At 41.0% G+C, this 26,780-nt stretch overlaps 2 protein-coding genes across 2 annotated transcripts in view; one reads left to right on the top strand and one right to left on the bottom strand.

The window, feature by feature from the left end:
- LOC130610014 (acidic proline-rich protein PRP33-like) overlaps positions 1-7,852 on the bottom strand; it is a 32,228-nt gene extending 24,376 nt beyond the window's left edge. Inside the window, exon 1 of the mRNA XM_057429547.1 lies at positions 7,017-7,852. Within this exon, the coding sequence (XP_057285530.1) occupies positions 7,070-7,489 (420 nt within the window). The 5' untranslated portion in view covers positions 7,490-7,852 and the 3' untranslated portion in view covers positions 7,017-7,069. The remainder of the gene's footprint in view (positions 1-7,016) is intronic.
- SYT1 (synaptotagmin 1) overlaps positions 7,700-26,780 on the top strand; it is a 357,216-nt gene continuing 338,135 nt past the window's right edge. The window contains exon 1 of the mRNA XM_057429544.1: positions 7,700-7,857. The gene's annotated coding sequence lies outside the window, so the exon portion shown is untranslated. The remainder of the gene's footprint in view (positions 7,858-26,780) is intronic.

Genomic DNA, 26,780 nt, shown 5'->3' with positions numbered 1-26,780 from the left:
TATGTTTGGTCTGCACATTTTTCATGTTCTGATCATCAGTAGGGTATCAGTGTGTTTTTTTTAGGGCAGGTCTGCTGCCAACAGCACAAGGCTGCCCAGCTCCAGACACAGGTGACTCTATTGTCATTGTGACTCCTGTAATCTATCACAGCTCAGCCTGCAGAGTAGACTGTGTCACTGTAAACGAGACATTAGATTTGAATTAAACTAGCAATTGAACTGTAAATAACTTCAGCAAGTAACCTTTTTTCCTCAAGGAAAACTGTTGTTTTTTTAGAAGTGAATGTGGGAAAAATTAAACAAGTTCTATTTAAATTAGAGTACAACGGAAGGCAAACTAATATAAATCTTTTGGAAAAAGTCAAATGTCGACATTTTTATGAACCCCTGTAAGACAAAACTGGCACAACCACTTTCCTTAAAAAAAAAAAAATAAATAATCAATTTGGTCAGAGATAAAGCTTGATAACTTTCAGAGGGAAAGCCAAACTGGAGAGTTAGTTAATAAAAACCTTAGCATTGTACAGGCCTTTTAAACTTAGGAGAAATGACTGTTCCTGTAATAAATCTCTGAGGTTATTCTGCAGATACCTTTGTATTTATGAAGGAATAATGATAGTAATGCTTTGCTGTGATTATGGTGGGGAACGTGTGGGTCATAGATTCCATCAGAAGGAAGAAAGTTAAGGCATGAAGGAGTCTGCTGTAAGTCACAGAATAACTTAATCTAGGCACTCATCTTCAGAAAGAACATTTAATTTAGAGTTCCAACATCAAAGACCATATGAAATCACCATTTCTTTGAAAATCCACACTTAAGGACAAGAAGATATTGGCCAAAATCCTTTAACTATTTAGTACCAAACACTCCTCTCGGCTGAACTTTTCCTTAGTATCAAATTACTGAGCTTAAACTAGCAAATTCTTAGTCTGATTTCAGTGCGGGCAGAGGACAAGCTTCTAGTGATGAGAATCTCTATACTTTATTATCTCCATCCTAAATGACGTTTTAGTTGGCTTTTATTCTTTTCTTTTTCTTCAATCCATTAAACAACATTCCTGACTAGCTACTTCTGTTCACATACAAACTAGATTTAAAAACAAACCAATGACTTAGCGAGTTTTACATTCCTCAGCAGGGAACAATCTATTACCGTACTCTTACCATCAGTCACAATTCTGACTTCAGAATTTAACTCCTTTCCTAAGAGAAAAGGACCAATCCTGATTTTTGCAGAAACAGGTCCAACAGCAAGGCTGAAGAGGAAGACTGTGACTGTCCAGATCATTTCTCACTTAGGATTGGCAATGTTATCACAAAATATATTCCCAAATGAGTAGGAAGGACAGAAAAGGAGGAAGGCAAAAGGACTGGCAACTAAAGAGGTCAAATGCAAAAAACTAGGAAGGTGATAAGGGATTCTCATTCACAGATTTATGAGCAGGGGGGGAAAGTGATCTTGACACAGACTAAGTAAGAACTATTGCATAAGCAGGAAACTCTGTCCCAGGTGTGCAACCGGGACCCTTAAACTTCCTACTTAAACTCACGACTTGAATTAAAATTATGCGTCGCTACATTAACTTCTTTATGTCTCTCAGATAGCTTGATTGATAGAAGACAGCAGTCATGGAAACTGTACTTTTAAGACAGCAAGTCTTACTACAGATTTATACCTGGGTAACTGTGAGCAGAATTAAGTTCACTGAGTAGGGTTTATTTTTCTTTACCTAAGTTTTTAAAAACCAAGGAAGGTCTTCTTTACATTAGCATAGTGTAATGCTAAAAATTCAGCTTTGACTTGGACAAATATCTATCAAGGTTTGCAGAAGAGACGTTACCATTGACCTTATCATCTTAACAACACTGCTACAGTTGGAGAGTTTTATTCCCTTTTTATACTCATGTAATTTGAAGGCTATGTCATATGCTATAGAAAAAGCAACACAGGAAACAAAACAAGCCTTTTAGTTTGCAAGCAAAATGGTGATGCTGACAGACAGAATTGCCAGAGGTAACTAGTTTACTGTATTGCATACTGACTAAAACGTAGCTAGGAAGAAATCAAAATAAATTTTTTTTAATCCTAATTATATTAATGATATATAATTTCCAGTTCATTTAGCCATGTGTTTTGCAAGCTTTTAAGCCCAATGGTAGTCTAAACATCAGAATTGTACAGTGACTGCATTTCTGTAAGAGAAGTAAATACGTATTTAAAAAAGCACAGAAAATATCACAAAATGGTGTCTACTATAGAGAGAAAGAAAAACTCTGACATTTTTATCGTTTGGTGTTTTAAATATAAATACTAGGGTAATTTCACTGTGCATTCGAATGAAATGACGGTGTGAGCTAAAGGAAAACACACTGCCTTGAGAATTATTTATCAGGCTACTGATATTCGAAAAGCCTTTTCTGAAATTTAAAGTACATTAACTAGTTTTTTACCCCAGTAACTCTACCCCATTTTTTCCTCACATGGATATTCTTGGCCTACAATGCATAATCAGACGGTAGAACATGCCATCCTTCATGGCTGGACTGGCTTTCTGGAGGATCTTCATTGCATATCTGCTGCATGGTGAAGGCTTCATGAAGATCTCAAATCAGAGGCATGAAATTCAGGAAGCCTAAAACCATAATGTTTTATCTACATTTCAGTGCTATGCTCCAATAGGTTTACTATTCACCTTCACTCCACTTTCAGGTTGGTGTAAATATAAGCATATTTTACACTTAACAGGCAATTCATTCACGTCTCTCCAAATAGAGTCGTTTGTTTTGTACTGGAGACAATGGAATGTCCTCTTATGCCCATTGTGACAATCATGCATACCCATTTGAAAAGACCTTTTTAGGTCTCTACCCTCTCCTCAGGAGGAATAGTGCCATTACACAGCTCTTCTTGTGCTTTGTGAAGGTCAGCTCCACAAAATTAAATTAGAAATCCCACTTCCCATTCTTTTTATTATGCAGTCATCCATACGATTCATATGCTCACCAGGGATAACAAATTTTACACAGGGAAGCCATAATGTCTACCACTGTAAAGTAAGATTGGAGACTGGTAATATCTGGGCACACTGGAAGCTAACAGTTCAGTAGTTTGTCATTTTATGTAGTAGATTCTGACTAAAAAGAAGCTGAGGACTTTAGTCCAGTTCCTCCTAACTGCACTGAAAAGGCATTTTTTCTATAGTATCATCCTGTGCACCATTTTAGTGAAAAATGATTTTCAAAGCAGGGAGGAGGATTAACGATGCAGAGCTGTCAACCCAAAAGAGAATCCCTTAAGTAGGGGCACCATCTACAGGGGAACAGACTGACACTGACTCAGGTCTGTCCTTGCGTTACACAGCTGACTTCTGTGCAAGGCACATGTGGGTTGGTTTGATTACATTTGAACAGCCTCTCATAAAAGAGTATTTCTGTTTTCATTTTCATTTATGCTGCCACATTGTCCAAGAGCCCTGGGCACAGAGCAGGAACATTCTGTGTCAGCTGCTATGCAACTGCAGATTAAAAGAGACCATCTCTGCCTAAACAACTTAGAAGAAGCAGCAGATATGTACAGATCAAACAGAGGAAAACAAATCAAATGACACATTGAGACACAAATCAGTCAGGAGACTAACAAGTTCTTTGATTTTACCCTTTGATTTTTAGCTAGAATTAAAACTAGAACAAAACACCAACATTTGTTCTCTACTCCCTCAATCTAACTCACAATCTCACACATTGCTCCAAAAATTATCTTCAAAGACTTATTTCATATGATGCTTTCGTTGTGTGCAGCTGAATAGTTACTCCAGTACTTATTCATTTTACTGAAGGTTAATTCTCACTTCTGGGTCTTAGATGCCTCACTTTGCTTTCACGTCTTTCATGTTCTCCTGATGCAGATTTGGCTTCTTGACTGGGGATGTGCCTTCTATCATCATAGAAGTGCACATATATACCGAGTATCATCATCATCATCCAGTATATATTATGAAAATTTCATGGAAAGCAAGAGTGGGAAAACAGGGAACTAAAATGGGTGGTTCCTAGTTTTTAATTTTCAGCTGTATATACCAGCCCTTGGATTCCCAACCAAATGGGAAAAAATACCAGAATACTCTAGAGCAGGCATTTCATTTACTAAAAGAAGTTTCAGAAATGTGTTCTTGAACTCATACAATCAGAGCTTCATTTGATAAGCTGTCCCATTTCTCTAAGCAAAAGCCAGTTCCTTTGTCTGCAGGCATACAGACTACTCTCAAAAAGAAAAACTTGAAGATAGAAAAGACCAAAACAAAGGAAAAATAGGAGTAAAATAACATGACAGTGAAGAACAAAGTAAAAGCATCTTTCTGTTAAAATAGGTACCTTGTGCATTACAAGGCCAGTGAATAATTTCAGCATGACAGTCACAGTTCAATCGCTGTTAGTTTACTGTTCTGGGCTCTGCCTGATAAGTAAATTAGCATGCTGCCAGTACAATTTACTCATTCACCTACCCCTGATTTACACTCATGATTTACCTGATTTCCTGTCTTGTACTTCTAATTGTGGCAGTTGTGATACTTGGTCACACAAAGGCTGAGGTACAAAAGAAAACAAAAACTGATGGCAGCTTGGGTCCAAAGCCAGAGCCCTGATGGCTGATTTTGATGTGCTACAACTGCTGTTGCTCCTGAATTTGCCTCAGTGACTGTCATTCTACTATCTGCTCTTCATATTCCGTAAAGCTTGCTGGGACAGGCCCGAGAATATTTTGGTTCATTGGCTTTGGCTCAGGCTTTCTCCATTTTTATGGAGCAAGCAGGAATCTTTTACTTTCAAAACCTAGTTTTTATGGCTCATATTGCTTTCTCATCTTGAGGTTTTACCTTGAAGCCACAGTATACGGAGAGTAAAAATAAATACAGCAAAGACAAACACTGCATCATTTCTGGTCTTGCTTTTTTAGTCAGTTTCTTCCCAGATGCTCCTGTAACTCCAACTCAGTCAAAGTCTAAATTAAAAAAAAGGGATATGAAGGATATAACAGACTCTAGTTCTTCATTTGTACTTAATGGGATTCCTGATGGAACTTCTGAATGGCAGACATTATTTAAAACTCCCTTCTGATGCAGAAATACTCATTACAAAACCAAAACAAAACTGGTCTTGGGTTTATAATATAATTTATTCTGGATTTGCATGTTTCTTCTTCTTTTTCTTACGATAGGATACCTCTGAACAAAACTGTGGAAGACATAACAATAATAATAATATATACAATGATATGTGTTTCGTGTGTTTAGTGGCTAGCATTTTGGCTAGCACTCCAAGCATTCACCAAATAGCTCCTGAGCTTTTCTTGTCCGTTCAGAACATGTTGTCATCCCTGAAGTTTCACAGCTTGCTTTGGTTTAATTAACATCATTACTGGACAGTAACTACCCACTTACTTGAGGATACATTATTGAAATAAAACTTGCTTACAGGACTGGAGACCTCTTTCTGTATGAATAAGCTTTTGGACCCAAAAGGAACTGAAGGAAGTATATGTGATAGAAGTAATGACTCTTTTGCAGCAATTTCACCATTGCAAACTACCAAACTCAAAAAAGATTTGGTGAAATCTCTCCCACCAACATCCCAGCCCCTATCACACCTTTGTTTTTGTTTACTTTTTTAATCTAGCAGAATAATCATGTAGGGACTACCACAGTCAGAGAGTGAGAAAGTCATGATATACTCTTCAAGGCTAGTGCTGGATGGCATTTATTTTCCTTGCTAGATTGTCTATATACTAAAAGAGGGCTATGGGGCTTAAATGATGTTTCTTGTCTTTGCTCAAATACTAAGACAGGATATGATGTGTCATGCCTTGCGAATGCCAGACTCCCACAGACTTCTGGCTGTGTGGCTGTTAAGAACACAGCATCAAGTCCTCGTAACTATTAGTACTGAAATGTGTGTGGGGTTTTTAACTGACCAGATAAATGATCCTAGATAAAACAGTTCTTGATATCTATTGTACTGGAAGAGAGAAAACAGCCACATTTTTAAATCTGTATACAGAGTAATCTGGGTGCAGGTGACTACCTCTGCATATGCAGTTTACATTATGGTGGCTCCTCCTTTTTGTAGGTTAGCAGGAGCTAATACTTGCTCTTCTTTTCACTTTTCCCTTTCATGATCTAATGTGCCCATACGAGAAAAAAACTCATACTATGATTAACAGACCTAGGAATGCATGTCCAGCACTGACATGATCAGACAAATGTGTATTTGAACTGAACTGGAAAAGGGCTGGGATTTTTTGAGGCAAATCCCACCACAAAAGTACAGGTGGGGAACGGCAGGAGGATGTTGTGTGCCAGGCATAGAAAGGCACTTACAGGATGTGCCTGAGGGCTTCTTAACTTTCCCAGTTACCTGCTAATGATGAGGTACGGCTCTTCACTGCCAGCATTTGCTATTTATCGTATTAGGATGTAATTTAGATAACTTTCACTCTCGTGTACTAAATGAAACCAACTAAATGGCTGTGGAATACATTACTACTTTCTCAAGTTTTCTCAGAATGACTATTTCCACAGGATCTACTACTGCACATCAAGGGGTAGAGCCTTTATGTTCAGTCCCCTGCCTGTGACCAATTAAAGGCTATAGGAAACTCTTACATAAATACCACACTATTAGTTATACAATTTTGCAGATAAAATGATGTTTTCCTCCTGTGCCTCTGAGCATATAGATGGAACAATAATATATGCTGAGGAACAAAGAACTTCAGTCCGTTGTGTTTTTAAAAGCTAAGCTTACATCTAAATCTACTTCCATTTCCCTCTGGAACTGGAACAGCTTTTTATGTCATATTAAACATTAGACAAATAGGGTAGATCTAATTAAAAGTTGAAGAAATGTGCTTCCCTTAATTGAATTTGTTACAGTTACATTTTGCAGACCAATGTTAATCAAAGCGGCAGTTCAGAGTGGATGGATCAAGGGAATTAAGTTAACCTTTGCATGTCCTTACCTGAACACGCGATAAGGTCTGCTCTCGCCTAAGCCACAGACGCCAATCACGACTCACCGCTCAGTCGCGACTGCCCGGCGCCGGTTGCCCATGGGCCCGCCGCAGCGGGAGGGCCCGAATCGCCCTCTCGCTCGCTCACTACCGAGCGGCGGGGGGCAGCGGCAGAGCCTGGCCAAGATCGGTACCCCCTCCGCTCCCCTCCGCACTGGCGGTGCGGGGCACCGAGCTCGCCCGACGGCCGCTGGGTCTGTGGCTCGGCGGCCCCGCGGCGGGAGGCAGCCCTGGCCGCCATGCGCGGGGATGCCCTCATCCTTATCATCATCACCATCCCCATCATCATTATCATCATCCCCCTTCTCCTCCTCCTCCTCCTCCTCCCCGCCCGCCGCTGCCCGGCCCCGCCCGACGGGGCGGACAGGGACCGCACGGCCGCGGGATGGGATGGGCGAGGCCGGCGCGGCGGCTCCACCCATGCTGTGCGCCGGCCGATTGGCTGCCGGAGCCCGTCTCCCCGCCCCCCAACCAATGAGGGCGGCGGGCCGGGGGTGATGGGCTGCCTCTCGCGGGAGGGATTCCTGGAGACGCTGCAGTGTGGCGGCGCTCCGGGCGCCGCGCAGCCCCCGTACCGTCTCCGCCGCTCCTTGCCCAGCCCAGCCCGCCGGCGGCCGCTGCAACTTACCGTCGTGCGCGCCGCCCGCCGAGCGCAGGGACCCGGGGCAGCCCTCCTGCCACGCACCCCGCCGGGCACCGCAGCCTCTCCCCGGGAGGGGCCCGTGCGCTCTCGGTGCCGCCGCGGGGGGAGGCTGAAGGACAAGCCGGCTGCGCCCGCCCGGGTTGCCAGGTAAGGCAGCGCTCCGGAGCCGCGCCCGGGCGGCGTCGCCTCGGGCGGAGATTGGGGGTTCTCCGGGCAGGGAGGAAGGGGGGCGGCCGTTGCGCGGGCGGGGGCAGAGCACATGCTGCGGGGGCGGCCGGCGGCACCGCCTGCCCGGGGCTCTGCCCGCGGGTGCGGGGGACGGGAGCCCGCCCCCAGGGCGCTCCCGGCGGGCGGGGGGATAACGGGGGGGGGGGGGGGTGTGGTTCAGACAAAGAGGGTGCCCGCCCTTCTGACAGCCCCCCACCTTTTGCCGCGGTCACCCCCCTCTGCGGGAGCGGGGCGCCGTCCGCCCGCCCGCCTGCTCTCCTGCTTTGCCTCCATCCCTCCCTTCTTCCCCGCCGCTGCCCGAAGCCTTCGCCGGGGCGGCTGCCGGGCCAACTTGTTTCTCCGGGTTTCACCTGGCCGCCACCGCCTGGGCAGGGTCCCGGCAGGGCACGGCGGTGTGTCGACTCCCGGGCGCTGACCCCCCCCTCCTGCCCGCAGGGCAGCATCTTCTCATCTGTTCTTCAGTTTACTGAAAGCCTTTCCTGCATTACTGAGGAAGGCTGCCGAGCTAAAGCATATTCTTTCCGTGCAGTTTAACGTGTCCTCCGGCGTTATTTGCTTTGCCTTATTTAGTTCCACTTGCCTTGCTTTGATTTTTGGATACGTTATGGTCTTGTTCTATGCCCCCACAGGGTATGGGTAGGGGATCAGTGCTCTGTTTAAAAGTTAATTTTGCCTATCAAACTCTACTAGGTGGCATAGTAAGAAAGTGGAGAAGAATGTTAATATTTCTTTTGTTCCCAGTCTTCTGAAATAGAGATATCAAACGACTAGCAGCTTCTGGTAGTGAGTATAGGAAGTAAATTAAATGTAGTCATTGGAATGAGCCTTTATGGCACTTTCAACAATCTGTAATTCAGTCATCTCTGATACAAGCTGCCTTTTGCTATTATTCATCAGACCCGGCTGAGTGATTTCTGTCAGATCGGAAGTGGTAGAGAGAAATCTCTAGGTAAATGTAACTGAAAAGCTTTCCAAGTGGAGTCCTAAATGAGCACAGAATAGCGTTTGGCCACAACCTCGAGACAGATGTTAGCATCTGAATAAATCATTCCTTTTGACTATCTGGGGGATGTCAAGTCTGATTTTCCTTATTTAATAGCCATTTGTGGGTGAAGAAGAAAGATCTCTATGTTTATTACCTCGTAAATTCAATGCAGAAGGCTGTAGTGCAATCATATTTCACTGTCTCTGAAATAATACATTCTGTACAAAGGTCAGTGGAGTAATTTTAGATACACATACATGTTGTAGACCACAACTAGACTACTAATCAGCAATGGTGATATTGATCCTCTGAGCGGCTATGCAGCGTGCCATCCGGGTTGTGTGTTAATCTGTTACGTGCTGTCTAAACTGCTTTATTGTCCGAGAGAGTTACTTCATCCTCAGAAACAGAAGATGATAGTTGCAGACCCAGGAGGGGACTCCTTCCCCTGTGTGGATTGACGTCTAGAGTTACAGATGAGCAATTGTTTCAGGAGTGACCCTGAAAAGCGGAGGGGGAGCTTTTTGGTACAAGGACAAGTAGGCAGCAAACTAATTTTCTTTGTGAGGATATGAAATGACATCTGCCATGCTTAAATAAACCCGCTCAGAAAAGTGTAAGGAGATTCCACGTGTGTCTAGAATAGTATTTGGTTGTATGTTTTGGAAACAAATGACCTGATTTTACGTCTTAGGAGTCAAATACATTTCTTTTTTCCTTGAAGCTTTTTGAAATCGTAGCTCTATTAGTAGTGTCTTTAATGTGGTCCATCACTTGGCTTGTGGTATAGTTGCTCAGAATTTACATGCATGCAATTCATAAATTGAAACTATATAGCTTAAAAATGTAGTGTCGGCAGCTTGAGTGAGAAGAGATAATTTAAAAAGGAACCACGGGGCAGAAGATAATGACATACTGTAGAAAATAATCATACTCCTGCACTTGCAAAAGCATGAAATGTTCTAGTGTAGCCATTTCATACAAGCCCAATTTTCCTTCACATTAAGAGTGTCTAAGTGAGCCTTATTAATGTTTGATGCAAAAGATGCGAAATCCATTTTAAGGGTTGATGCTGGAATTTAAAGAGGTAGCTCACAGACTAGCAGAACAGTGCTATAACACTTCCCCAGAACAAATGTGGAAAATAATAATTTACCGAATATGCCATTGCAGCACAAGTGGGATGTAGCCTTCTCTGTAACACTGACAGGCAAGAAGCACTTTAAACCCATAGATACAAAGCAGTGTTTGATTTAACAACCTGAAACATTCTCTTGCCTTAATTGTAACTTAAATCGGATGTAAGAGAGGAGGTGTTTAGCGTTGGTTGGTGTCGTAGTTGAGAAGGTGCGAGATAAAGGAAGGTTCTGTTTGTCAGAAAGGTATGAAAAAAATCTATACTTTTCCAGCTAGCAGAGAGAGACCGGAAACATAAAATCAATTTTTATGGTCTTTTGGCAGGTTTGGCTGTAATAAGTAAGAAAAAGGAGCAGCTTAGGGTCTTGGCAGAAGTTTTTAAGCCACTCGGCTCTACAGAACTCAGTTAATTGATGTTTCCTCACATGAAAATTAAGCTCTTATTTAGTATATTGTAGTCTTTTCTTGCCCATTCAGCAGTCTGATTGCAGTTTTAAAAATACTTATGTGTGAATGTCTGTGGTTTTATATTTATACACACATTTAAACACACAGATCAAGTCTTACTGGGAACTGCGTTCTGAATAAAGAGTGCACGCTACTTCGTATTACCTGCTGTGGAAGAGACATCAAAAGTTTGCAATGCAATTGGAAAGGACAAGAAAATATTTCTGCCTATCCAGAAGAAAAGCATGGAGGAATTATTGCGTGTGGATATCGTGATCGCCTTCCCTCTGCTGGTGATGCCCATATAAATATGCAGTTTCACAAAGAAAAATACTTCATAATTTGATTTACTTTGATTCTCTATAAAATGTTTGTTTTAAACATTACTTCGTATCTAGGAAGAAGCTTAATTAGAAATACACATAAGGGAGGCTTGTTAGCCAACTATGAATTTATGTGCATCTCTGACATTTACTAAATATACTTGAAGATAAAATAAAAGCATTTGCCAGACTGAATAAACAAAGCATTAGGTTAACAAATATTTTCAGGATGGTTACGTACAAATGTTGTCTTTGCTAGAGTAGGCTTTACTCCTTCCTAATATACCCCACTAAGGGGGGATTAGAAATGCTGGTTATAGTGTTGCATCTTTTACAGAAATATAAAATACCAAAGCAGAATGCATTAGGAGGAGGACAACTGGCATGGGTTCTTCATGATTTCTTCTGGTGAGAGCATAAGAGCAGACTACAGGCAACCTCTTTCTGGGGCTACGTGGACCAGCTGAGTGATTTGTACAAGCAGTCTGTAGAAGAAGTTGTTTGGTTTAAATAAAATAAACCAAAAACTTTCCTGAGGTATGTAGTGACCAAAAGCTGGATAGGAGCTGTAATGAAAGTAATACTTCAGGAGATATTTTTGACAAACGTCTATAATCAGAAAGCTTTAAAGGCTGGCTTTTTTAATGTTTTTTTTTCCCCAGTGATGTAAGGAGTAGCACGTTATAGGTCTTCCATTTACTATAAATGCTTATGAGAGAGTTGATTATTTTCCTTAACCAGTTTTCTTATCACTGCTAGTTTGGAGGTATTTCCCCAAACAGCAGGCACTGAACACTTCCCCTGCTCCATCCTAGGGGGAGTGTTGTTGCCGTCTTTTGAATTCTCAGAGGTTTGCCAAGTCGGGATGTCACTGCTTTTTTAGCCATCCCTAAAGATGCTGGGAGGAATGTAACGGAACACTAAGTAACTCTAGAATGTCTCCTGTGCAGCATAGTTATCTGACAAGCTATTAATATTTATATGGTTCTTCTAAATGGAAGACCATGCAGATTTTAAAAAGTGTCACCAGAAATTATCCAAGCAAACTATTTATTATTTGTTAACTCTGAATAATTATATTAATATATTTCAGGAAAATATTTTATTTAGAAATGGCTAAAACCAATTCGGATGCTTTGATGCTGGCTGTAAGTTTCCTGTGCATTATTCAGCATTTGCGGTAGTAGCCAAATGTACTGTAGTAGTTTTAATGGTGTAGCCATGGTTGACTAAGTGGTGCAGTGCCTCAAATACATGAGGATATGTGCTTCAAAGCTTCTCTGTAATGATTAAATCAGGTTGTGTAAAAGCCCATCAAGTTCTGTTTTGTACTTTTTTCTTAAGGGTATTGTTTTTTTGTGTGTGGTTGAAAATCACTGTAGCAGTTGGGAGTATGGGAAAGTTGGCAGCCCTTGCCTAGCTGGGATCAGGGAAATGCTTGCCTGCAAACTCCCTCATCTGCATGTGATTGAATAACCATATAGGTATGGCAGTTGGAAATAATTGGACTGCTTTTCTGGAATGCCCTATGGAAATCATAGAATCATAGACTTAGAGTGGGAAAGGACCTTAAGATCATCCAGTTCCAACCCCTTCCACTAGGCCAGGTTGCTCATGGCCACATCCAACCTAGCTTTGAAAGCTGCGAGCATTCGCAGCTTCCTTGACAGAAATGGCTTACCTCATTTAGGACCCTGTCTCTGGGAGTCATACTTTTTCCAGAAATTTTCTAGGAAATGTGTACACATTGATCATTGGCAGGTAAATATTAGACTGAACTCTTCTGATTTGGAGCACTTAATGACCGCTTGTGACATGTAGTCATGCAGTTTTAATATTTTTCTTTATTTTTTTGTCCAAAGCAATGGAGTCGTTCTTTATTTCTGTCATCGTATCTTAGAGGTGGAAGGAATTCTTGGGAGAATATGTGACAAGTACATTAGAGTGGGGTTTTTTGTTTGTGTTTTAAGGCTAAAGGTGGTAATTTAGGGAAAGCTTAACAGCATGGGGTTGTTCTGATAGAAGACAATCAATTGGCAAATAGTTGAGGGCTAAAGACTAATAGTGCAGTACATCCCAGTGAAAATCCCCATATTTGAAAGTGGTTTTTATTAATAAAAAATGTTTCTATTTCCTGTTGAAATGATGAACTTTGTTTTTAGACTTTAGTAAAGCATTTAAATGAGCTTAGAGTGATGTTCTGATTGTTAGTGCTGTAGAAAGGCATCACTGTCTGTGTGAATAGATTTAAATTTATTTGATTGGAGAAGAGATAGTGTATGGGGAATTGCAGTTTCCATTATTCCAACTCTATTGATTACCTTTAACAATGACCTGGAATAAAATAAAAGATCCACATTCATGAGAATACTTCTGGGTTTTTTGTGCCAATTTTAATAAATAAAGTTGAAAAAAGTGCTGTTACAGTCTGATTTAATTTGGTTTCTCATCATACTATGTCTGAATGGGTGTTTTAATAAAGTGAACTGAAACACTTCTGCCTACTTCCAGTGTTTATGATTTACCCCTGCAGAGTTGCTCTGAGAAAATACATGGGGATTGGATCCAGGGAACATCGTCTGTCATTACTTTAAAGAGCAGAGAAGCCGTATGCAGCTGTGAACATGGAAGTGTTGAGAGTCAGAAAAGTGCTCAACTTCAGAAAGGATATTGGGTGCCTAGAATTTATTTGGAGAAGGGATCCAGGACTTGTGTCATTTGAGATGTGTCAAATCTGCTTCCTGGTGAAACTCCTAAAAGCTTAACATTCTCTTTAGAAAGCTGCATATGCTGAAAGCTGTCTTGATTCCCACATCAGTGAAAATCATAGACTAGTTAGGGTTGGAAAGAACCTTAAGGTCATCTGGATTCAACACCCTTGCCATGGGCAGTGATGCCTTACCCTAGATCATGTTGCCCAAGGCCCTGTCCAGCCTGGCACTGCCAAGGATGGAGCATTTACTACCTCTTTGGGCAGCCTGTTCCAGTGCCTCACCACCCTCACAGTGAAGAATTTTATATCTAACATGAACTTCCACTGTTTAAGCCTAAACCTGCTTCTTCTTGTCCTATTGCTACAGTCCCTGATGAAGAGTCTGTCTCTGGCATCCATGTAGGCCCCTTCAGATACTGGAAGGCTGCTATGAGGTCTCCACGCAGCCTTCTCTTCTCCAGCCTGAACAGCCCCAACTTCCTTAGCCTGTCTTCATATGGGAGGTGCTCCAGTCCCCTGATCATCCTCGTGGCCCTTCTCTGGACTTGTTCCAACAGTTCCATGTCCTTTTTATGTTGAGGACACCAGAACTGCACACAATACTCCAAGTGAGGTCTCAGGAGAGCAGAGTAGAGGGGCAGGATCACCTCCTTCGACCTGCTGGTCACGCTTCTTTTGATGTACCCCAGGCTGTTAAATTGTGCTTTAGTCAGTAAAGGCTCATGCAGCAGTCTGGTCAGGCAGGCAGGCTGCAAGAGCTCAGACTAGAAATAAAGTATCCATTTTTTTGTCTATCAGTGGCAAGTGTTTGGGCCAGGTTACTGAGGAGATGACACCTTTCCATGTGAAGTCTCTAGATCTAGATCTCTCATCTCTTTAGCAAGACCAGGCACAAGTTGTCGATTTGGTGTAGGAACTGCTGGATTTCGGATTTGTGCCAGTCCTTGAGTACCAGTGGATACTGTCCTTCTGGCCTTAAAATCCCCAACCCGTTGAACTTGCTGCCATTAACTTCTGTCGCACCTCCTAGATTAAATCATGTGTTACTCATGTAGTGTGAAGAGGTTCTGTCTGAACTTCTCTTAAACTGACATTGTATGCCATAATCCTCTTTTGTTTCACCTTACTGACAAGAAATTTCTGCTTATTTATCTATCTGGTGTTAATCTTTTGAGACCTGATATAAAGCCCACTGAAATTGACAACTGTTTCTTCCATTTATTTTGTTCCTCAGATGTGTCCTAAAGCTATAAACGGTGCTAATTAACAGGAATCCTATTCCTATTAATGCCTGTTAATTAACAAATCCCTCCTTCAAATGTGGGATGTGTCCCATCAGTCTGGCTTGGGCTTGTGTGACCATGCCTTAATTAGTTCGCAGATTCCCATCAGTCAGGTGCTACTTGAAGAACTGTGTTCTTCCATACCTGTTCTGGAGCTGGCCTTGCAGGTGGCAATCATTGTGCCTGGCATCTGAGCCAGCGACCTGGCTTTTCATTAGGATAAACTCATCTTGGTGAGAATCTTCCATGTTCTTTTTCCACAAGTCACGCTGTGGATGGTTAATTAGTGGCATTGCTTACACAATGGGTGTCTCTTGTGGGAGTGATACCGCACTCCACTGAAGTGGCAAGACTATCTTTGAAAGTGTCCTCCCATTGAGTGTCCAAGGATATGTACCTGGTTAGTCCAGGAGAGGGTGAAATACAAACACATTTTTGACTCTGAGCAGAGTGATGGTTGAATTTAAGGATTGCTGGATCCTGAAACTAAAGTTTACCTCTTTTCTAACAGCCCAAATGTTTATTAAAGATGTATTTGTTAAACTGCTGCATTTAATAACTATATCTGGGACCTGCTAATATTTCCTCAGGAAAAGTCTGACAGTAGATGCCTTTTTCTCTTTTCCATAATTATCACTTCATGATAGTTGTTTTTCATGTGAGTCTTAGAATCATAGAATGGTTTCTGTTGGAAGGGACCTTAAAGATCATCCAGTTCCACCCCCCTGCCATGGGCATGAGCTCTTTCCACTAGAGCAGGATGCTCAAGGCACCATTCAACCTGGCCTTGAATGGTGCCAGGGATGGGGCAGCCACAGCTTCTCTGGGCAGCCTGTTCCAGTGTCTTGACCACCATCACAGTAGGTAATTTCTTCCTAATACCCAATCTAAGTCTGCTGTCTGTTGGTTTCAGACAGTGACAGAACAAGCCATTACCCCTTGTTCTGTCACTACCTGCCCTTGTAAAAAGTCCCTCTCCAGCTTTGTTATAGGTCCCCTTTAGGTACTGGAAGGCTGTTACAAGGTCTCCCAGAGCCTTCTCCAGGCTGAACAAGCCAAACTCTCTCAGCCTGTCCTCACAGGAGAGGTGTTCCAGCCCTCTGGTTTGTGCCCTCATCTTTGTGGCTCTCCTCAGGCCTCACTTCAACAGCCCTATGTCCTTCTTATGTTGCGGACCCCAGAGCTGAACGCAGTACTGCAGGTGGGGTATCACAAGAGCAGAGTAAAGGGTCAGGATCACCTCCTTTGACCTGCTGGTCACAGTTGTTTTTATGCAGCCCAGCGCATGGTTTCTGGACTGAGTGCACACTGCTGGCTTCTCTTGAGCTTCTTGTCAACCAGCACCCCCAAGTCCTTCTCATCAGGGCTGTTCTTAATCATGTAACAAGAAGTTATCTTGCACTTGCTCTTCAGATTCAGCTTGCTTCTAGCTTTGTTAGCTTACTCAGATGCTAGTTAGAGCAGAGAAACATCAGGAAATATCCCTGTAACCTTGAAACAGTTTGGTTGCTTCTTCATGGCATGCTGTAGCTACGTAAGACCTCTGCTGCTCTTATCTTGTATATTTGTTTTGTTTTTGTAAAGCCTACATAATAGGATTTTAAGGTCTATTTTCTGTATTAATGTGTATTTAGTACTCTTTTAGCTGGCTGAGAACATGCTAAAAGTGAAAATCATCTAGGACCAAACCACCTGAAGTCATATGCAGGTGTTCTTTCTTGCATTTGTCATTTTCAGAATATATGTCCACTTTTAATAATGACTTGGACCTACTTTAATATTTGATATGCAAATATTGGCTTTACAAATAGTACACTGGCTAATAATTGTGAGCTGTGTACTCTAGAATAAATTATTCTTTATGAATATTGATGGCAGTTCTGTTATAGGTGAACAAGACATAAAACTCACTATTAAAGTCAGCATTTTAGAAGAAGAATCATAAATATTTTGTCTCTATATCAGGCAGCTAAAGTTCAGACTTTTGAACTGAGCACTGTTTATCCATGTAGCATCAACTGGTTTCTAAAGCAACAGCCAGCCAAATGTTCATTGAAGGTGACTAACCAGACTTTTGCAGGCATAGTAGAGACTTTCTACACCATTATTGAAGGATTCAGGTGTATCCCTAAAGCCAGAACCTTTTTCTGCCTTTCCAGATACTCATAGGTATCTGTACCCATCAACAGGATTCCAAAGTGTATACACTGATTATTTGTGGAAGGAAAAATAATTGGCATAATTTTAATGGAACTTGTAAATATTCTTCTGGCTATAGCTTAAAAAAAGTAAAATCCTTTTAGTATTAACATAAACTGGGAGCATTTAATTTGCTTTGGGTTGAAATTTGGCTCTTAGAGTGGCTCTGCTCTTCAGCTGCATTTAAAACTGTTTAAGAGTTCAATGGTGTTATCTGATTCCACAGAATAAAGCTAATTTATTTGCTGGAGGGGGTTATCACCTGGTTGCCTTAGTTTGTGGTGTTATTGCCTTCTCCCACTCAGTTCTGTGACCTTTTTGTGATGAAAAAAAGTAATGCCTTCTAGGGAGGTAAAACTCCAACCTCTTTGTATAGTTTGCAGTGTTTGCTTTGGATGTTTTGGTAAATGTATGAATTTGAAAGGGTTGACAGAAGACCACAAGAGGATGTAGTGAGTACTGAGCCTAGCTGAAGGCATATTCAGATTGTTATAGTTAACAAATTATTCAAGGTTTTTGTTCCATTAGGCCAAATATTGGCTATTTCATTGGTCCTTTGGGGATAAATGTGTTGATGATTCTGAATAGCTTAGGAGTTATGCAGATAAGGTAATATAAGAACTTATCCTTAAATTGTGAAAAATACTAGTTCAGCCTGTTCTACTTACAGCTATAGTGCTGGTAAGATACTTAAAGGTAGTTGCTTCAATCAATCTTAGAGAAAATCGTGTTGAGTAAGTTCTAAATGCAAAGTTGGAGAGGTGTATTGTAAGGAATCATAGAATCATACAATAGTTAGGGTTGGAAAGGACCTTAAGATCATCTAGTTCCAACCCCCCTGCTGTGGGCAGGGACACCTCACACTAAACCATGTTACCCAAGGCTTCATCCAACCTGGCCTTGAACACCACCAGGGACGGAGCATTCACAACCTCCCTGGGCAACCCATTCCAGTGCCTCACCACCCTCACAGTAAAGAACTTCTTCCTTATATCCAATCTAAACTTCCCCTGTTTAAGTTTTAACCCATTACCCCTTGTCCTATCACTGCAGTTCCTAATGAAGAGTTCCTCTCCAGCATCCTTGTAGGCACCCTTCAGATACCGGAAGGATGCTAATGTAGAACTGTATTTAGTGTTTATCTTGTGCTGTGGTACTTCAAAAAAATAAGGGAATGTACTGGAACTTTCCCTCTCTTAAAGACCACCACCAAGTTTATTGATTGTGATTAGTCAAGTTTGTTGTAGTTTAAAGCTATTGCCCTATTATTACAGGGTGTATGAGTTTTCTGTATGTATGTGAAATTTTGGTAGGACCAAGAGGAACTAAAGTTAATGGGCTTATCAGTCAGGCGTGAGAGTGGAGGGGCTGTGTGTTGTTCAGTGATGGTCAAAAATTCTGTGCATGCTGGTGCAAATATAAAGATTACAACCTACATAAACACTGCATAGCAGAGATGGAACCAATGTTAGCTGGTTAGTCACAAAAAGTCTGTTAGTCTTTAACATGCAGTAAGTGTATTCAACATATGGGCCAGTATCCTTGCAAATGGTGGATACAGTCACAGTGTGTGCAATAGCTATCAGTTTCAACAGTAGTAAATATGTGGGTTTTTTTTTCCTAGATAAGGCACACAGAGTGAGCCTGAAACAGACACATGCTGAAATTTTGTTTGCTGTTACAAAGCAACTGCTTCAGGCCACGTTGCTTTTTCCATTGGACTTGTCCTAATATTGTACATGCAATTCTGGCTCATTTAGAGCAGAATTCTTGTTAATGTATTTCTTAGTGAATCATATTTCCTTTTATTAGATGAGCTGAATTAGATCCCAGAAATCTAGATTTATTTCTCCCCCTTCTTCAAAGCACTTATAGATGAATTGGAAAGCTGCATAAAAAGTAATTTACTGTCACCATCACTTAGAATAGCTAGTTAGGCTTTTAAGCTTATTTTGATTTTGTAGGCTGCTTGCTTGCCTAAACACATTGGAAAAATCAAAAGCAGTATTTTACTTTTTTGGCACACATCCTAATGTATGGTCGACAAGGTTTTTTTTTGGTATTTTCGTTTGTTTGATTTTTGTTTAGTTGATTTTTGTTATGGAATAAAGGAAAAGATCCAGGGCTGATGGCTTACTTCTCCACATCTTCTGTTAACATGGTGAATTCCAAATGTGGGTTGTAGCCGGTGACAGCTGTTTCATCAAGAGCTGCTTCGTGTTTGTGAGAAGCAGTGTTTGCTCTGCAGTCTCTTTAGAACAGGGTCTGACATACCTTGTAACGTGTTTATACTGTGCCTAGCATAATAGGATCCAGATCTTTGACTGGGGACATGGACTGTTGTGCAAAAAAAGAAAAAAAAATTAGCCCAAATGTTGCAAAAGTGCCATTATTTAACGCCCCCAGTGATAAATTCATGTAAACACTTTGTTGCCATAATCATATCAACCTTCTCCTTCAAAGGGATTTTAACTGTGTCATGGAAGCTTCATACCTGAATATGCGAATGGTTATCTGTTAGGCACTCTGCTAGATGTATGTATGTTTTGCTGGTCGTTAAGGCTTTACTGTTCATACTAGGGGATTTGGACGCTCAGTTTAGAGCTCTAAGTTCAAGCTATGCTGGGTGACTCTTTACAATCTCTTTCCCTTCATCCTGATATAGCTTAAGAATTCATCAGTTTTAAACAAAACAAGTTTCTTGTTTCCCAGCAATCTTATTTGCCACTTTCTAGTTGAAAACTGTGCAAACTGTTTGGCTTGTTACTGAAGAAAGCTGTTTTATGCTTAATGCCGTCCTTGCAACTGGGACATGAATTATTTGCAGGTGGGATGGTACAGAGGGTCTGGATTTTAGCATTATGTGGCCAGGAGGGAATTTATCTGGCATGAAGTAGATAAACTAGTTCCAGCCCCAGGAATACTTAAGAGCCTAGCTTCTTCATGCCAGAAAGCAATTTCTGAAGGTTTCTTTGATAGAGGAATTAGCAAAGTTCTGGTACATCAGCTTCCCTACTATAGGAGCCAGTTTATCTGTCTGGAGGTTGATGTAATTATTCAAGATTTCTGCTTCCCCTTTCAGTGAGAAGTTAAAAGCAGGAGAACATCTAGTCCTTATACACTATCACTCTGGTGCATGATAGGGTAACTGGGTGAAACAAACTGAAAGGCAAACCCGTAACTACTCAGGAAGCCTGTCTTGAAGACTTCAGGTAAAGATTTTAGGATTAGCCTTTTTGTGAGGTCTACAACCCTGTCCACATCAGGTAGTCATTTTTATTACGTGGTAGCCAATCAAAGTAGTGTTCTGTTGCTGTGCTGAAACATAAATCTCTTATGACAGATGGGGATCAATGGCAGAAGGAGATTAAGGATGGGATTCATCTCATTTAACTTTAAGTATCCTCAGAAGGTGATTCATTTGACCTATCTTAGGCAGCTATCTTGGTGTGAGGCAGGCTGCTCTCTGGAGGTATCTGTTCCTTCCCAGTGACTATAAAAAGTCTGGGATCACTAGATGAGACTTAATCAGCTGATTTTTAGACACCTGACATGGGACACTTGAATCCTAAGTGATATGCCTGAGGCCTTACTGGGGAGCCCTTGGCAAAGCTGAAAACTGAACCCAGGTTCCTGAATCCAAATTAATAGTGCTAATCACAATACCATCTTTTCTATGAAGAGGAGAATTAGCTCTCTGTGTGAAACTACTGTGTGGTGACTGCTTAAAATTGCTTTTAACAGTTGTGAATAAAGAAAAGTTATTGCTCCGAAGGGGTATGATGGTGTATTTGGAAGTATCCAATTAAAATCCAGCTCAAATTGTTTTACTGCAGTTATTGCTGTATTTGATACAGCAATTTGTATTTGATATTTTGAATACTTCAACTTCAGGAGTGCGTTAACTTTGTTCAAGAGCCTGGCTTTAAAAAGAGTATTTGGAGAGAAATGTTTAGCTGTATAGAATAGCAAATCTGTCTCTCTGCAGAATCTGTGCAGTGCTGCCAGGAAAGAATAAACTTTGTATTTTGAAGTAGAGTTCTTAATAGTAGTGAAAACTTTACCCTCAGCTCCATGGAAAGATGGACATCTTGTCTGTGAAACTATAAGTAAAGATCCGTTGTGTTGGGGGTGACGGTTTACTTCATAGTTATGGGCAGTTTGTTGAAGTTGGTCTTGTCCAGTCTGTGCTAGTGAAAGTGGGTTTGCCTGAAAGGAGACACCCTATGTTACTGTAGGTGACATTGAGTCACATCAATTCAGATGTTTTCTGAAACCTAAATACTAAAGCTGATACAGAGAGTTCTGTCAGCTTTGCTAGGCTTTTGATCTTGCTCGAAGTATGCAGGGAACCAAGCAGGTCTGCAGAAATGGTAGTGATGGAAATAATTGTGCTTGACAAAGTACAGGAAGGCCTGTCGTATTGCCTCTCCTCTGGTCAGCAAAGCTCTTCGAGGAGAGAAAAAAAGCAGCAGCTCCTATGTTGCTAGATGGTGTGCTTTCCCCATTCTAAGTGCAGTAAGTTTTGCACCTGAACAGGCACACTGCTTTGGGAGTTAACTTGGTTCTTCCCTCTTGCCTCCCTGCGCACAGCCACCCCTCCTTTATGTACAACCCTAATATACTTCAGGGCTGTAGTTTTGCTGTGTTGTATGACAGATGAAATCAGGTTTCCTGAGCTGTAGTGCAGGATCTGTTTAAATAGCTTTGTGTAATTTGCTTGTAGAAATCTGCTCTGGTGATCTTGGTGATATGTGACTCCCTTAAATTCATGGCATCGCATCTCTTTGCATGGGAATACACTGTTATGTTAAAGCTTCAGGATGTAATATATATATATATTCATTAAAGTGCTGTAGGGAAAAAAAATCTGGGAAAAAATCTGCTATATTAAAATAAAACAGAAGGTGGTAATGTGGAGAATAAAATAGGATGTGTGTTTTAAGCTTTCTTCCTCTAAAAACTGGGATTTGGCAATTGCTGTCACAATACTGTGTATAGTAGGAATTGTATTTTCATGTTAGGTAAAAAGTAAATCAAAACTAGAATGGTCTAGAGAGAAAAATCCGGTACTCTGAAAAATTACATCACATCAGAATGGTTGTCTTGTTGACATCTTTGGTCACGAGAATTTCTCATTCATTTCTACCCTCCTTTGAGTTAGCAGCTAAACATGTTTTTTATAGCTAAATGAACCTTTATAAGCTAGACATCAACTATATATAAATGCAGAACTACAGTACATCTAAACTCTGTCATGCTGTCAGAGTACAACTGTTTTCTGTACGAATATGGAAATTGTCACTTCTGCATTCTCTCCTTGCCCTACTTTTCCTCATATACGTCGATATTCACTCATGTGAAAGAGGCCAATTATACTTTGACTGTTGTATAAATAATGCAGAAGTTGTCAGTAGCAGAGGAAAATTTATGTTAGAAAACTGAGTGAGTGAATAAGGAAATAAAAGCACCTTGATGAGGGCAGTGATCTCTGTTTCTGTATCACATCATGTTAAAAAGGGTATTTAAAAAAAAGGCTTTTAGCAGTTGTAATTCTTTATCTGAGGACTGGCTGTAATAATCAAATCCCAATTTAATCTTCCTTCAGAGTACTGTGTTCTGTGGTGTTTTCCCTTTTGCTATTTTTTCCCCCTCGGCCCTCCTGAGAACCAGCACTGGGTCTTTCCCCTTGGTTCAGGAGAGGCGCTGGACAGCTCCTAAACTGGAGGGGTGCCCTGGATCATGGCAAGGCTCAAAAGGAGCGTGCATCTCTTCCCCCAGCTTTATGGGAAACACTTGGAAAATACAGTGCAATCTGGAGTCAGGCTACCTTGAAAGTAAATTAATTAGGCTCATTAAAGGTGGAGTCCCAAACTTCAGAGCAGCTGGGGTTGGCTCTCAGTAGCTGTTGTAGGTAGAGCCAGGGCCTGGGCGCTTGCTGGGGCACAGGCTGGAGCTGCTGTGAAGTTGGCCAAGCTAAATAGCACCTTGTTAGTGTGGCTTTTTGATGACCAGTTCTTGTTCAAAATGTGATTCCAGATGATGCACAGCGTTTGTTTTAACTTCTTGTTGCCTTCCTCCAACTGCTGGTTCTCTTTGAGTATTACTGAGAGAGAGAGAGGTGATGCTGTGGCTTTAAATTCAGTTGTGTACAAGCAATCACTCAGAGGGTCATGCTGACCTGACAGAAATCTTCAGTGAAACTTGCTAGGCTGCATGTTTGCTGGGTCTGCAAAGCCTCTGACTAGGGCATCATCCGCAGGTGAACAATGCACTAGCCCTTGCCTCTTACAACTGACTCTTTGTTTTCCATGGGTGATGCTCTTAATGTAGTTGTTAAAAAGGTACTTACTGAAGGAGATAAAGAAAGGCTTGCATCTTTGGTGATCCTTAAAAGAGGAAGAACATGAGCAGTAAGGAGATAAATATCTCCTCTTTTTTTCTTTTTTTTTTTTCCTTGAAATCAGGGATCTGAATTTTTCCTCAAATTTGCTCTTTCATGATTGAGCTGTTTGTTTCCAAATGGCTGCAATGCACATGAGGGTGGGGACACACACAGCCCAGTCTCTTCAGCTGCAGGAGTTTCTCATTGAGCAGCCCAACATGCTGGTCATGCCAGCCAGTTCAGAGCAGTTTGGCAGCCCATGCTGTAGTAATTACTCTGATACTTTCATTTCCAGATACGGAAGCTTTGAAGCAGATTCCTTTTGTGGGAGGAAGAGATTTCAAGGTTCAGAAACTGAAATGCAAAACTGCAGCCACCTATCGCCTTTTTAATGAAACTGAATTTGTCAGCGTTTCTAAATGTGTCCATAGTACCAAAACATTTTAAACTTCGATTCAGGTGCTGGTTTTGGTAAACTATTTCTTTTTCTCATCCTGCTGTAGCAGAGTTCTTGGTGTAACATCAGGTACATTAGGTGAAATATGTAAATAATTATATTATTTTCACTTTTGAAAAAGTCCTCACCAGAGAAGAGACATGGTGTGAGAAAACACAAAGTCAGCACCATGTGTTTAAAGGTACGATGTCACTCTTGAAGAGACCTTAAACACTCACGAGCTCCTTTGTTGGAACACCCAAACACAATTCTTGGATTGATTTTGCCGATGGGTATGTTAGGATTTGAGTTGACCAGGCATTTCCCCTATGCTTTTCTTCGCTTACACGTCTCATCCTATACTTTTTAAAAATTCTGAGGGGAGTAGGATGGAAATATAATTAAACACAGGTGTTTGCACTACGCTCCGTTTAAAATGCAAATAGCACTTTCTATACTGGAAAGGCTAAAGAGGTGTCCTGTATATAATAAAAAACCCTGTTATTAATACATAGACAAGGTGATTAGGTATTACCCTATTGGCCCTATGTTTTTCATCAATTCAGTGGGTTAATCACCTGTTCTTCAGTGACTAAAGTCTGGCTTTTTTAGTGCTCTTGTTGCATTCTGCTAGAAAGCATGGTGGTGTTTGGGTAAGCCCTAAAGTCCTTGTGGTAAGGCAGTCATCCTACACAGTGATCTGTGCCTGTGGGTCTCTGAGCATCTGGAAATCCCTCTGATGTTAAAGTGATCTATACAAGTGAAAGTATACTTCTATTTAAAACCCCCCACAAACTTTTGAAATGAAAGCAAGAGATACTGCTATCAAACGACTACTGTGTGTAGATTTAATTTTGCTGGGAGGAGATCTTGGGGAAACCTTCCATCATACAAGAAAATTTTTGTAAGAGAAACACTGCCTATCTAAGCCGAGAATCTCTTCAGACCACACGTTATTGATATGTTTACTTGTGAAGGCATAGCTGAGAAATTAAGAGGATTCTATGCAATATTTCAGATAGCTTATGAAAGGGGCATAATTTTTTGTTGTTTTGTTTTTGTTTTTTTTTTTCCAAATAACTCAAATTTCTAAGCAATTACAGTTGCAGACAGTGCTTTAGTCTTAGTAATGCGGTTGAGCCCTGGCACTTGTCATTATGCTTTATCAGCAAATATGTTGTCTTCTGAAACCTTAGTCACCCAGTCATTATTGTGGCAAGATTTTATCTTGAGTCTTTTGTGTGGCTTAAATTTCCTGAAATTCATTTAAAAACTTCCATTTGGAAATCAAAGTTGTTTTTACCTCTGCTGTATTATAGCAGTGTTTAAAAATAACCGTGTGTAAGTTCAGACGGCTGTCAGATCAAATAGCTGCAAAAGGAAGTAGAAGTCCCATGTGGAAAACATTACCATTGATGACATGTTCTAAGCACATCAGAGAATGCCAGAGTTTTTTTTCGGTCCCTTTAATACTGAATACTAGTAAAAAACCCCAGAAACATTTAGAGACACATTTGTGTTGCTTAAGTAGCTTTAGTTTCTGTTCAGCAGCAGAAAATCAGTCGTTACTCAAATCACTTGGTGACAGTGAACACTTCAGACATATCGATCTTTGTCAAAATGAGTAATCATTTTTAATTCTGCATATTATAAAGGCAAATATAACTCGCTCAATTGTTCTTGTCCATACTTGTGATGGACAGCATTGTACAAACTAGAGTTCATTAAAACTTCCAAATTCCAATTATGCAAGTAATTGCGCCTTAAGATTGCTATCCTTATTGAGGAGCAGAATGACTTAGTACTTTCCTTTGACAACTGAACAAAACCTAGGTATACTGAAAGTGTAAGTAGTTCATATGTTAAGAATGACAAGATACGTAAAGGATTTTTTTCCCTGCCTTTTCCATATTTTGACTTTCTGAGATGATTTCATTGCAACATTCACAGGAATAGGAAATCGGTGGGGCTGGGGAGGGGACATGTTCAAGCTGCGAGACGAACTTGGAGCAATATCTAAACCTGACATAAAATAGTATCTCCAATTTTTTCATGCATACTTTTCAGTACTGTTTCATTTTTCAGTATTTTATATTTTTGGAAGAAAAATATCAATTATGCTGACAATAACGATATTAGCATTGCATGTAAGGAGTTCAAAGGTTACTTTCCTACAAATAGTATAAGAAAAAATTGCACAGGAGTTACCTTCCATGGTAGAAGATAGCAACGTATTATCCCATTCAATTTTAGGCTGTGCTTCATTGCTTTCAAAATAGATCTACTTGGGACATATGCCCAAACTGAAGATGTGGTCAGTGTGTTGAAGAGCTTTTTTCTTCCCAGAGGAAAAAATATCTAAGACATGCTACTGTGACAAACAGCTTGATACTTACTGCAATAGATGAAGAAAAGCTTAATGTCCTAAGGATGTGACAGTGTCAAGACACAGCCGCTTGCTCACACCCCTGCCCCTGCAGTGGGACGGGGGAGAGAACTAGGGAGAAAAATAAAAGTAAAACTCATGGGTTAAGATAAAGACAGTTTTAATAGAACAGAAAATAATGATAAGAGAATTAGAACATACAGAACAAGTTATGCATAATGGAACTGGTCATCGCCCACTGTCCAGTGCCAACCGTTTCCTGAGCAGTGGCCCTGGCCAGCTTTTCCCCCACTTTATGTTGTTAGCATGGCATCATATGGTATGTTTTATCTCTTTGATGAGTTGGGGTCAACTGTCCTGGCTGTGTCCCCTCCCAGCTTCTTGTGCCCCTCCACCCTACTCGCTGGTGGGGTGGTTTGAGGAGCTGAAAAGTCCTTCACTTAGTGTAAACACTGGTTAGCAACAACTAAAAAACATTGGTGTGTTACCAGCATTATTCTCAGACTAAATCCAAAACACAGCACTGCGCCAGGTACTAGGAAGAAAAT

The sequence above is a fragment of the Pezoporus wallicus genome, unplaced genomic scaffold (genome assembly GCF_028554395.1).
Source record: "Pezoporus wallicus isolate ANWC-B61680 ecotype Strahan unplaced genomic scaffold, APGP_CSIRO_Pwel_v1 contig_5069, whole genome shotgun sequence".
Taxonomy (NCBI): Eukaryota; Metazoa; Chordata; class Aves; order Psittaciformes; family Psittacidae; genus Pezoporus; species Pezoporus wallicus.
Note: the sequence above shows the minus strand (reverse complement) of the source record. Positions and strands in the feature narration are given on the sequence as shown.